The following is a 13,052-nucleotide window of genomic DNA, read 5'->3' on the forward strand; positions in this document are numbered from 1 at the left end:
CAAATTGAATTTTAAAACAAACTTCCTGCTCAAAGCAAATCCTTTGCTCTTCTCTGATACCTTGTATTTTTTTTCTTGCTCTTTCATTTTGCTTGCATATTGATATCCCCTATAAAACCATGAGCAACTGGAGGTCTGCAACTGGGTCTCCATTGAGTTTCCATCTCCACCACCTAGCACAGTGCCTTACATATGAAAAGAGACTTAAAAAAATTGTGATGTCATGAAGGGTGGTGGAGACCTTTTCCTTGGAAGGAAGTCTGGCCACCTTCACATAGGGCCTCACGGGGCAGCTGAGCAGGGCTGCAAGGCTCTAAGAACATCTACCCACCAATCCTGGGATTCAACCTTTAAGGGAAGGGAGGGTGAGAGAGACAGACAGACACAGAGAGACAAAGAGAGTTTAAAACTGAAACTGAGCTATATTCTATAGCTAATTCAGTTGATTTCATCTGAGCATAGGCACACAGAGCACTTCTTACGGGAAGGCCTAAAGGGTAGCCCACATTTGTATTAGCAATAATCTCTGCCACTTTCTGATTAGCTACAGATTTAAGACCACACAATCATCCTCTATGTCACCGAGTGGAGGGGGAAGAGGGAGAAAGAGGCTAAGAGGTTCTAAATCCCTTCTAACGCTTGCTTCTTCCTTCTCAGCAAGATTAGAGCAGTCAACAGCTGTCTGCATTTGTGTTCAGACTCAGCAGCCTAGGCTGGGCTGCCCAGAGCCTGAGGCCAGGACATTCTGAGGGCCACGTCTGGGACCCTCAGTCTGCGGTCCTTGGCAAAACAATGCAGGGCACATGATCCATCCTCCTAGCAACAGTGAGCAGGCCAGGGGCCCTACAATTGCCAGGAGGGAAGAGCAAGGGATCCGCTTCCCACAGCCATGCTGAAACACAGTGAGAGGAGGCGGTCTTGGAGCTACAGGCCGTGGAATACGCCCGAGTGTGACGAGGCACTCAATCCAGGTAACAGCCAACCCCGCAGGAGCATCTGCTCCTTGGGGGCCCGGTCAGGCTCCCAGGCCAGCATCCCACCATGGACCGAGGGCAACTATAACTACTACTTTGAAGAGGATGAGGATGGGGAGGAGGAGGAGCAGTGGAAGGACAATCTGGTGGAGGAGGACCAGCAGCCAGAGGAGGCCACCACCACCCAGACTGAAGTCCGTACAGAGAGCTCCATGCTGAATGTGAACGTGGGTGGACAGAGCTACTGCCTGCACTACACCGAGCTGGCCTGCCACCCCAAGACACGCCTGGGCCGCCTGGCTACCTCCACCAGCCGCAGCCTCCAGCTGGGCCTCTGCGACGACTACGAGGAGCAGACAGACGAATACTTCTTCGACCGTGACCCGGCCATCTTCCAGCTTATCTACAACTTCTACATGTCTGGGGTGCTGCTGGTCCGTGATGAGCTGTGCCCACGCAGTTTCCTGGAGGAGCTGGGCTACTGGGGCGTGCGGCTCAAGTACACGCCCCGCTGCTGCCGCATCTGCTTTGAAGAGCGGCGTGATGAGCTGAGTGAGCAGCTTAAGATCCAGCGTGAACTGCGTGCCCAGGCGCAGGCCGAAGAGGCAGAGGAGCTCTTCCGAGACATGCGCTTCTATGGGCCGCAGAGGCAACGCCTTTGGAACCTCATGGAGAAGCCCTTCTCATCGGTGGCTGCCAAGGCCATCGGGGTGGCCTCCAGCCTCTTTGTGCTCATCTCCATCGTGGCACTGGCACTCAACACAGTGGAGGAGATGCACCAACAGGCAGAGCAGGGTGGCCGCTGGCCCATCCTGGAGCACGTGGAGATGCTGTGCATCGCCTTCTTCACACTCGAGTTCCTGCTGCGCTTGGCCTCCACGCCCAACCTGCGGCGCTTTGCACGCAGCGCGCTCAACCTAGTAGACCTGGTGGCCATCCTGCCACTCTACCTACAGCTGCTGTTGGAGTGCTTCATGGATGGGGACCAGCAACGTGGCAAGGGCTCCTCCAAGGAGCATGACCTCGAGACCGTGGGCAAGGTAGGCCAGGTGCTGCGCATCATGCGCCTCATGCGCATCTTCCGCATCCTCAAGTTGGCGCGACACTCCACCGGGCTGCGCGCCTTTGGCTTCACCCTGCGCCAGTGCTACCAGCAGGTGGGTTGCCTGCTACTCTTTATCACCATGGGCATCTTTGCCTTCTCTGCCGCCGTCCACTCCGTGGAGCACGACATGCCCGGCACCAACTTCACCAGCATCCCCCATGCCTGGTGGTGGGCCGCGGTGAGTACCATGACCTTGGGCTTTCCAACATCTCCCCCAGCCTTCCCATGCTTGGGTTGTCCGCTGTCTGTTTTCATCCCCTGATCTTTCCCTTGTCTTGGGCAAGGACCACTCCACTGCTGCCTCCAGTGAACAGAAACAGCGGTGGGTGGTAGAGTGTCAGGGAGACAGGGACACTGTGGTCCAGGAAGTAACTGAATTTGACTTTCTCTTAGGAATCTCCAAATCTAGATTATTTTAAAACCTATAAGGTAGATTTTAAAGAGGATTCATGGTTGATGTATGTGGGAAGCTTCCTCAGCATCATCCTTGTTAATTGCCATTCATTGAGCATCTATTATCCTAAGTAGTTTAATATAACTTTATCTTAACCCTATAAGGTGTTATGATCACTATTTCTATTTTAAACAGGACAAATTGGAGGTGGCCTCCTTTTTTCTTTCTTTTTTTAAAAGAAACCATGTATTTGTTTTTATTTTTTTTAATTTATTTTATTTATTTATTTTTTTTAGAGAGAGGGGAAGGGAAGGAGAAAGAGTGGGAGAGAGACATCAATGTGTGGTTGCCTCTCATGTGTTCCCCACTGGGGACCTGGCCTGCAACCCAGGCATGTGCCCTGACTGGGAATCAAACCAGTGACCCTTTGCTTCACAGGCCCGTGCTCAATCCACTGAGCTACACCAGCCAGGGCTAGAAACCATGCATTTGTTTAGGAGCAGAAATAGACTTGGCTGAACACTGTCAACCCTAACTGGAATCCCACTGGTTCTAGCTAAATCTGAGTGTGTAACGAAACCTCTAAAAGTGGCACTTGCTCCAAGGTCACTGAGTTCTTCCAGGATCTGGTGTTATTGCCTCGTTTTATAGAAAGAAGGACTGCGGCGCAGAGAGTTTGAGTGCAGACACACAGCTAAACCCAGAGTGAGGAGAGAAGCCCAAGCCTGTCCAGGTGCGAAGTCCCTGCCGTTTCCAGCACTTCCTCTTTCCTTCTTTAGCTCTGCTGCAGGCCGTGAACAGTTTATACACCAGCTATTTTTTGTCATTGTTTTCTCAGTATTTGCCTTTTTATAACCATTTATACCATTTACTCACATACCTGTATTTCTGGGATGCTTAACTGAGTGCTTGGAAAATCCCTGAATCCCTGGAAGTGCTGATTGGGTCTCCTTAGGTCAACAAATAAGCTGACATGTACACATAGGAAAGTACTAGGTGTGTGGTTTCTGTATGTTCTTAAGTAGATTATCGTAATGCCTTTAAAGACATTAAGCACATATGACAAGTGTTTTCCATGTTAGAAAGTAGATATTTTCAACATTAACATTGGGTAGGTCAGAGCCCAAAGTCTCAGGCAAACGTTTGAACCAGCCCAGGGCTACTAACAATGTAGTTGGTAGGATGGATTTCAGTTCCAGTGTCAGAGGTGGCCATAAGGAACTGCGACCCTGAATAACGAGCTGTGAAACCGCACCCCCTCACTCCCCATCCTGTTTCCTCCCCTCCAAGAGGGGAGGATGGAGAGCTCTGCCGTTCACTGAGGCTTCTTCCTCCCCTGGAAAGTGAGTGCTCACATGCCCTACAGCGTTTGTGAGCTTCTTCAGTGAAGGGAGGACATTAGACTCGTGCAAACAAACCAGCCAAATGCCACTCCTCTGATCATATTCCACATGACAAAAGGTCATCTCCATAGTAGATAAACTGTGTGTACAGATGGAATGATGGAGGATGATTTGTCCCCAGCAAGTGACCTTTACTTTGGAGGTGAGTAAAGTAGGAAGGGAAAAGGGCAAATACACATGATGATGATATAATTCAAGTCTCAGAGAGTCAGGTTTCCATCTATTTTTATGTCTTAGGAGATTAGTCTGTATGGGCTGCACCTAGTGGACTCTTTAATACTATAATTTTAACCCACAAAACTTCTTTTACCTTTTGTATATTAATGCAAAGATTTCTATTTAAAAATCGCTTCTAATACTGGATTTTTCTTTTTAAAAAATTTCCTGAAGTGAATGCCCATTGATCCCATTTAATTTTTTGATTGGTTTAATATACAAAGATGTTTAACTTACAAATTATCTCTTTTTTATATTAGCTGAAATTATTTTACTCAATACCAGTGTTTTCCATAAATTTCACAGCAAAAATTTAACCAATGTTCAGGTTTGATCTGCAATAAATTTTACCAATTATTAATTTTACTACTATGTGTTTTCTTTTGTGGCCTTTCTATCAGGCACCATTTTCATAGACCAAAACTGGTACATTTCAACCTTGCCATTTCCTAACGTTAACCTCTACCAATGGCCTTTGTCTGTCTTATTCTCTGAGAATTATTTATAGTGTTAAAAATCATTAAGACTTAGATAAAAGACTGATAATGTGTATTTATTTCTAAACTAGTTTATAGGAACAATTACTCTTGAGCATTTGAGGGCTACTTTACTCCCCAGGACTGATGTTTTATTAACCCAGTTCTTATTACTTATGCTAACATTGCATATTGGGTACTAAGGGTTTGTATTCTCAGTAGAGCAAAAAGAACACCATCAAAATGATGCAGACAAAACGCTTTGTTTCCTTGTATAGATATAAAGCAAAAAGATGCAAAATATTAGAGCCAGTTCCTCATGTTATCCACAAAAATCCATCTCATTCACTCACTGAGCAAGAATTGTTTGAGCACCTCCCGGGTTTCTAGTATTCTAAGCACTAGAGATACCAAATGATAGAAAAAAGAAGGTTTTTTTCCCCATGGAGTTTATGTTCTAATAGAGAAAGACATTTTTTTCAGATATTTGTGTGTCTTGTATCAGATAATAGGATTGAGGGTGACTTGGGTGGCAGAATCTACCCTCTTGGAGAAGATGACATTTAAGTAAAATTTAAACAATGAGAAGAAACTCATAAATACGTATGACTAAAAAACATGGGAATCTAAGAAGTAGAATCCTGTAAGTAACAGATAGAATAGTCTTCAAGATTATATTTAGAGCCCTGGCTGGTTTAGCTCAGTGGATTGAGTGTGGGCCTGCGGACTAAATAACTGCGGTTTGATTCCCAGTCAGGGCACATGCCTAGGTTGCAGGCCAGTTCCCAGCAGGGGACCCACGAGAAGCAACCATACATTGATATTTCTCTCTCCCTCTCTCCTTCCCTTCCCCTCTAAAAATAAATAAATAAAATCTTTTAAAAAAAGAAGAAAAAGATCGTATTTAAAATTTTTGAGCGTACACCCATGATCAATATGTGTTTAGTGATGCATAAATTCTAAGTTCAGCTGGTTTCCACTAGGAGGTTTTTCTCACTTGGACTCATACCATTCCAGCTGGCTGACAGCTGGATGAAGGAGACTAGACTACATATCTTTCATTCTCTAGCAGACATGTATGCATGGCCGTGGCTAAGGACACCAGAGAATGCAAGCCCAACCATGCAAGCACTGTAAGCTTTCCTTCAATGTCATTTGCTCAACCTATTGTCCAAAGCAAGTCACAAGGCCAAACTCAGAGTCAAAGGGCAAGCAGGGCAGGTTAGCCCACTATAGGGAAGCACTGTCAAGTTATATGGCAAAGAGCTTGGATACAGGACGGTATAAAGAATTAGTTCCAATAGTACAATCATTCTATTATAGTAAGAAATTCCTGCTCATATATATTATACACATTAGAAAACGTACACTCATACATTGAAATTCTAAAGATGAGGTTAAGGACAACAGAGTTGGTATTTTGTTCCACCACTCCAGTGCTGTATCACCCACATTAGATTCTCTCTACCACATTCTTCCCTGTCTTCAGTGCTTTCAGATCACCCCGAATATGATTTGCTTTTAATAATCTTCCTTCTCTCTATGCCAAGGATCCTGCAACATTCCTCTGTTCAACTTGGGGTTTTAAAGGGAATACAATAAATGTCATTACTGTGATTCTCCTACAGCTGCAGGAGAATTCCCTCCTGGACTCTTGTGTCTGCAGATGCTCGTGCATTAGGATATAAAATAGACCCATCCTACTCGTTTGTCAAATGGTGGTTATTTGTGAGCACTAATGTAATAGGAAACATGTAAAATGCTAGCCTGTAGTACACCCACCATAAATAGAATCTACCATATCTGACTAGTTAATATAGTCTTTATCACATAGAAGCAATAACCTTTGCTTCCAGATTCATTTGAGGGAAAATAAAACAGAAGTGATTCCTTCTCTACTGGGGAAAGAGAAAGACTATGGGACATACACAAGGGTCACCTGTTCTATCTTGGGAGAGCTTCTCAGTGTCCAGATAAATAGGCCCATGCTTGGAGCAACTCCAGCCTTGCTGGGACTCTCAGGGTTGCCTGGGTGTGGGAAATGCATGGCACCACCCGACAAGTACAATTAACTCTGTGATGAAGCTGTAATCACTGTCTCCAGTGTGGCTATGTTTTTACGGAGAAAAGGGCAATTGGCTGTTCAACAAACCATTTCCTTCTGAGCTTTCCAGAGCGAGTTAGAGCAGTAGAAACTAAACAGGAAATGATGTCATGAACTTACTCCTTCAAAATGTGACAAAAACTCTTCAAAAAGAAAATCCATCTCCAGCTGAGGCATTTAATAATTATGCCCCAGAGACCTTGCTTCTATCCTTGTTTTCCTAAAGCATGATATCATTTCCTTGCAAATAAGTGGTACTTATGAGATCACTGAGATACATTTTATATTATTTTATTTTTACTCATAGACTGCATGCTCTGAGGAGACCCATTTAGAAGGCGAATCAGTCAAGTTACACTGAGGAAAATAGAAAAGATTTTGGGTGTTTTAAATAGAGGAGATTTGATATAGGGAAATAGATACATAGGTGTAAGAAGGCTAGAAGCAAAAGGGTAAACAGAGATAACCTAAAGATTGGTAAATGTAGGAACTATCTGCTGGCCCTAAAACTGGAGGAACGAGGAGAAGGGAGAAGCACCAACACAGGAGTACAGAGGCAGAGCCTCCAGGTGGCTGGGGCAGGGACCCCTAAGGTGAGGCTGGTGCTGAGCACCGGAAGATGCCTCAGCCATTACTATCTGCTACACACCTTCCAGTCTCCCAACAGCATCTCTCCTGGTCAGAACACACCAGAAGACAGCGGGTAAAGGAATTTGGGAAATTTAGTTTGCAGACTCCCAGTTGCAGAATTACAAAATAGAGTACAGAAGGGTGTCAGGCATGGGACCGAGAGACAACAGGCAGATGTCTGATCCAGAAGGCGTGACAGTTCTCCCAGCTCCTTCAAAACTAGTGCAGGAGCTGTCGGCAGCCAAAGGCTATTAAGCACTTTTATGAGTGTTGATCTCCGACTCCTGATTTGGGGGTAGTCCCCTTCTTTCTTTGTATGCTCCTCCTGTTGACCATTAGGACTTGAGTGGGACATGATGGAGCGGCAGAGGTCGAGCAGGGAGAAATGCTAGTAGGTGGGAGATGCCGAGGGCATCGTGTGGTTCTGGACCTTTCTATGGGTAGATAACTAGGTCCCATTCTTGCTTTAGCATTTGCACACCCCCTCCTTGTTGTACAATGTACACGATGTAAGAACGGTACTATATGGGGGAGCTGGCTGTTCTCCTCAGAGTGGCCACCCATGACCTGATTCTAACATTGCTTTTGCTGATCAAAACATTCTTTGAATTCCACTGAGGAATTATCTTCAGAGTTGGTGACATACCCATTTGCTTCCTTGTAATGGCGCTCAATCTTTACCTTTTTGAGGGTGGACTCAATATTTTAAAATAATCAAGACCCAACAGACTCATAGAGAGCAGGCTGTCAGCTATCAGGGAGGGAGGAGGGATGAAGGGATTGAGCAAGAAAAGCAAAAGGGAAAAAACTCACGGACATGGACAACAGTGTGGTGATTGCAAGGGAATAGGGTGGGGGGCGTGGAGGAGGTGATAAGGGGATACATGGTGATGGACGGAGACTTGACTTGGGGTAGTGAACACACAAAATAGCGTACAGATGATGTGTTGTGGAATCATGCGCTTGAAACCTGTATAATTTTGTTAACCAGTACATTGAGGTTTGTTAACCTCCATAAGTTCAATAAAAATAAAAATAAAATAATCAAGTAATCAAGACTCTTGAGTTTAAGATTGGCATCTAAAGTTAACCCTCTAGGTGTAATAATCTCTAGTAGGGGCATCCGATAATTGTGTCCCAATGTGCCCAACAAGACCACTTGTTTTGAGTTCGTAACACTGAATCTGTCCAGATTATAATCCAGAGGAGTTCCTAAAATATCTGTGTAGTGTTTGAAGCTGACTCCTTTGAAGGACTGAGGTATGTAGTAATTTTAGCCAAAAAATGTTAGTCTTTACCTCCTCAAATTTTGCTTGGAAAAACTAGAAGGGGTGGTTAATTATTTTTGAACAGTCAGTTTTATTTCTGGGGATCCTAATTCCAAGATGCATGGATTACTGGCTAGTGATAGATGCCTAGGTCATTATGAAGCAAACAAGCATTCCTTGTTGAGGGAGAAATTCAAGTATAGCCATTCTCAACATTTTTGGGAGAAAAACTGGATGCTTATCCTCCGTGTAATGTTTAGCAGGCCATGATTTGCTGATTAGAGGGTAAGCTGCTAGAGGAAGGTCACATTCTTGCTGTTGGGACCCAGGGAAAATATGTAAGTTGTCGATGGAATGGTAAATGTCGCGTGTGCAGAATGGCTGAGCCAGCTGGGGGCTGTTTTTTAAAGGGGGTTGGGTTTTTTGTTTGCTTTTATTTTGTGGGGTGTTTTTTTTTCAGGGTGTTAGGATGGACTGTAGAAATTTTGGACACATTTCCAAATCGAACACACCCTAATGTGAGAACTCGCTCTGTATATTCAGATGGGTCAGTCTGGGGCCTTCCACTTTTAATGCTCATCCAGGGAGAAATGCTTTGGCCTGTGGCACATGGAGAAAAAGTTCTTTAACACCAAAAAATCCTGAGTTCCTCTTAGAGCCAAGGAGCAAGCAGATCACTGGTTGAGTTAAATTACCCACAGAACCGACAATGCATAAATTAGCTATGCATTTTGAACAAATTCTTCAACACCAGCATACATGGCCTCCTAGCAGAAGAGATCTTTTCTCTAAAATTAGAGATCCAAGATATATAAAAATATTTAAACCATATTATGCATATCAAATATTTAATCTTCCTTAAGCCAATTCTCCTTGCTTTTAACTTTTCACTCAAAGTTCAGCCCCCCAAAAATGAAGTTGCATTTGGGAGTAAAGCAAGACCAGTAAAAGGATTGAGCAGAAGCTTTAAAAAGGCACTTTATCTCAATTATTTTACTTCCTCAGCATCCTAGCCTCCCTCTCCCCACCCCAATCCTGTACCCCAGAGGGGCTGGTTTACCTAAAACTCTGCTTTGGCCTTCCATGAAAGCTTCTTGTTCTAAAACTGCCCTTCTTGTCACTTACCCCTATTATCCAACTCCCTCTAGGCCTCCTCCGGGGAAAGGGGACTAAAACTAAACATACACAGGTGCAAGCAATGCTGTTAGTGACATATGCTCAGTTCACACCCCTGGACAGACATCTGACTCTGGTGCTTTTATTCTTGGTGTGGCCAGTGTCAAGAAACACACGTGCGCGTGCGCACACACACACACATACACACGCATACTTGGAGACTGATCTACAACCTCACTTGATCACTGATCCAGAAGGCATGAAAAAGGGAGTCTGTCCTGGGGCCAGGTGTGCCCCCACCACCCTCCCTCAGACAGCACCAGCAGGAGCCAGGGAGAAGCCTGTTTCCACAGCCTGCTGCTCTCAGATGCGTGAGAACCGGCACGCTGTGCCGGGTACTCTCGGTTCCCACAACAGCCCTGTGGGGTAGGCAGTGCTATTCTCCCCTCACTTCAAAAGTGGAAACAAAGGCAGAGAAAATTTAGGTGATTTGACCAAGTCCCACAGCTGAGAAGTACATTCAGATCCACACAGCCTAGTGCCATACCTGTCTCCTTACCCTAGCCTGCACCATGCTGCCTCTCTTAGATGCTTGCTTGTATGCTTCCACTGTGGGAAGGACTGCCTGTCCCTCAGTAGGTCTCTCACCAATGAGGGAGCAGTGAGAGGCAGTGGGTCACCCGCCCCAAAGGGCTGGATCGAGTTACTGTTCTTATCAACTCCACCACATTTGCCCAGCTGGCCCTCGGCTCTATTTCATTCTAACTAATCAATCACACTCATCTAAGTTCTAACTAACACTTTTTTTAAGTTTACGTTTCTAAGCTAAAGGCCATTTTGGAGCAGAGCAGTGGGATGACTTCCCACGTTTACTACCATGTGCTGGAAAGTTGTGGCAACCACAGCACAAACTGACAAAGCACACAGTGCCCCCTGGAGTTGCGTGATGCCCAGCTTTTTCAGTTGTAGGCAACAGCCCTGACTAATTCTGCCAATAGTCTGGGGACTAAGGGGAGTCTTAGTACATTAGGCATAAAAAACAACCCCCAAGAGTTTTTCCAGGGTTTTCTCTAGCTACCCTGACTGATAACTAGTTTTGTGAGTGTTTGCATGTTAAAGCAGAAGCTTGTTAACCTAAATGAATTTCTAATTAGTGGAATCGAAAGCACTGTGACAAGAGTGATGGGAAGAATTTCATGCAGGGTGAACATATCTTTGGTTGGTGACATCTTAAAAAGGAAGTCCCTTTGTAAAATAACAAGAGTGTGTTTTTCCCTTCAATTAAAGCACCTTTATGTAAACTATTTCTTCTGAACCACATAATAATTCTGAGAAGTGCTATAATTGTCTCCATTTTAAAGATAAGAGAAGGACAACAGAGGAGGTTGTTTAATGCCTTTTGTGTGCGTTACACTGTGTTAAGTGCTTCAGTTTTTCACTTAGTCTTCAAAGGAATCCTGAGAGTTAGGTAATATTCTCCCTCCTGTTTCAGATGAAGGACAAGGCTTAGAGACCTGGATGTTTTGCCCAAGGTCACTCTGCAGGAAAGGTCAGAGTCAGGACTTGAGTGGGGTCTGACTGGGTCTACGCCTGAGCTCTTTTCAGCATGTATATTACATAGGCAAACCCAGGGCTCCCAGTCCTAACGGTGGCCCCAGCTGAGGGGAGGCAAAGACGAACATTTATCGAGCCCTTTCTATACCAGGTACTTCATACATGTTGCCTTATATGCTCCTTACAATGCCCTTTCAAATAGGTATTTTATATAAGAAAATTTAGAAGAGTCAGGATTTAAATCCAAGTCTTCCACTTCTGAAACCTGTGTTCTTTCCATGACATGGGTCCTGCAGGCAAACTTTCTGGTGCCTGAAACTGGCTTCATGGGAAGCTCTTACACAACCCACGTGCACCTTCAGGGGGACAGGCCACTTCCCTGCCTGTTATCTCTCCCTCTCTTCTCCTCCCTCATGGTGCTAACAATTCTGTCCTGCTTTCTTTCCTTCTTGTACAGGTGAGCATCTCTACTGTGGGCTACGGAGACATGTACCCAGAGACCCACCTGGGCAGGCTTTTTGCCTTCCTCTGTATTGCTTTTGGGATTATCCTCAACGGGATGCCAATCTCCATCCTCTACAACAAATTCTCCGATTACTACAGCAAGCTCAAGGCTTATGAGTACACCGCCATTCGAAGGGAAAGGGGAAAGGTGAACTTCATGCAGCGAGCCAGAAAGAAGGTAGCTGAGTGTTTGGCTAAAAGCAACTCACAGCCCACCGCAAGGCAAGAGAATTAATATTCCATAGGATGTGTGGCTGGTAGGTCCCATGACCTTCCAGGCTTCTACCTTCTTCCTTTCTCTTTTTATCATCAGGATTGCTGGGGCAAGGACACATGAGGCAGACGTGCACAAAGGGTACTCAGTGCCCAGAGTTCTACCTCACAGATGTTCGTTTGAACCCAAACTCAGACTGCCACATGCTGTGCTGTGGGGGACTCTGACCTTCCCGGAGACACTGATATTGAAAGCTCCTTGAGAGGAACGACATCTTAGATTTCCCTCAATGCATCTCATGGCTTCTCAATAAATATTTTTGGACCTGAGTGGACTAGAGAAGAACTTCTTTGCATTAAAGAAATCTTTAGTTTCCCAGAGAGAAGGAAGCCATGTTATGGTGCAAGCTGTATGAGCTTTGGCATTGGACCGACCTCAGCCAGGAGCCTAGACCTACCCGCTATAGGGTTTGGGACAAGTTACTTTAAGTGTCTGAGCCTCAATTTCTTCAACTGTAGAATGTAGGTAACAAGAACTAACTTGTAATATGAGCATGGGGAATGACGACAACACGTGTAAATGCTCAATAAATGAAAGCTGTTAAAACTGCTTGAGTGGGTACTGTCTATTAGGTTCTCTAGATCAATGGTTCTCAGTCCAGGGAGATTTGGTTGTTGTCCGCCGCCCACTGCCCCGGAAATTTGTCAATGTCTAGAGATACTTTTAATGTTGTGAGGGAAAATGAAGGGGCTCTAGCATCTAGTAGGTGGAGGCCTGGGATGCTGCTAAACATGCCCAGGAGAGCCCCAAAGCAAGGAATTACATGGCCCAAAACACCAATAGAGCCGTTGAGAAGCCCTGGTCTAGATTTAACATGAAAGCTTGACCTGTGAAGTGTAAAGGTACCACCTTGACCAAACATGGTGAAGTGTGAAGGTACCACCTCCCTTGATAGGAGCCCCCACATATCCTCACCTCTCCAGGCTTTCTTTCCTCAAAAAAACCCCACAAAAAAAACAAATAAAAAATCCCTGCCTTTGGGGGGCTGTTCTGGGCATAGCACTGAGCAAAAGGGATTAGGTCAACATGGCCCT

The 13,052-nt window shown here is 45.1% G+C and overlaps 1 protein-coding gene across 2 annotated transcripts; it reads left to right on the top strand.

The window, feature by feature from the left end:
- Window positions 1–641: 641 nt before the first annotated feature.
- On the top strand, window positions 642–12,653 carry KCNV2 (potassium voltage-gated channel modifier subfamily V member 2). Of its 2 annotated transcripts, none has more exons than XM_037061742.1 (2): window positions 642–2,257; window positions 11,698–12,653. In XM_037061742.1, the coding sequence occupies exons 1-2, from the start codon at window positions 890–892 to the stop codon at window positions 11,977–11,979; spliced, it is 1,650 nt and encodes a 549-aa protein (XP_036917637.1). In that variant the 5' UTR covers window positions 642–889; the 3' UTR covers window positions 11,980–12,653. The 2 variants fall into 2 exon arrangements, with proteins under 2 accessions (XP_036917637.1, XP_036917638.1); XM_037061743.1 differs by having other exon boundaries at window positions 642–2,131.
- Window positions 12,654–13,052: the final 399 nt, after the last annotated feature.

The sequence above is a fragment of the Sturnira hondurensis genome, unplaced genomic scaffold (genome assembly GCF_014824575.4).
Source record: "Sturnira hondurensis isolate 20B ecotype Veracruz unplaced genomic scaffold, ASM1482457v3 Scaffold0013515, whole genome shotgun sequence".
NCBI lineage: Eukaryota > Metazoa > Chordata > Mammalia > Chiroptera > Phyllostomidae > Sturnira > Sturnira hondurensis.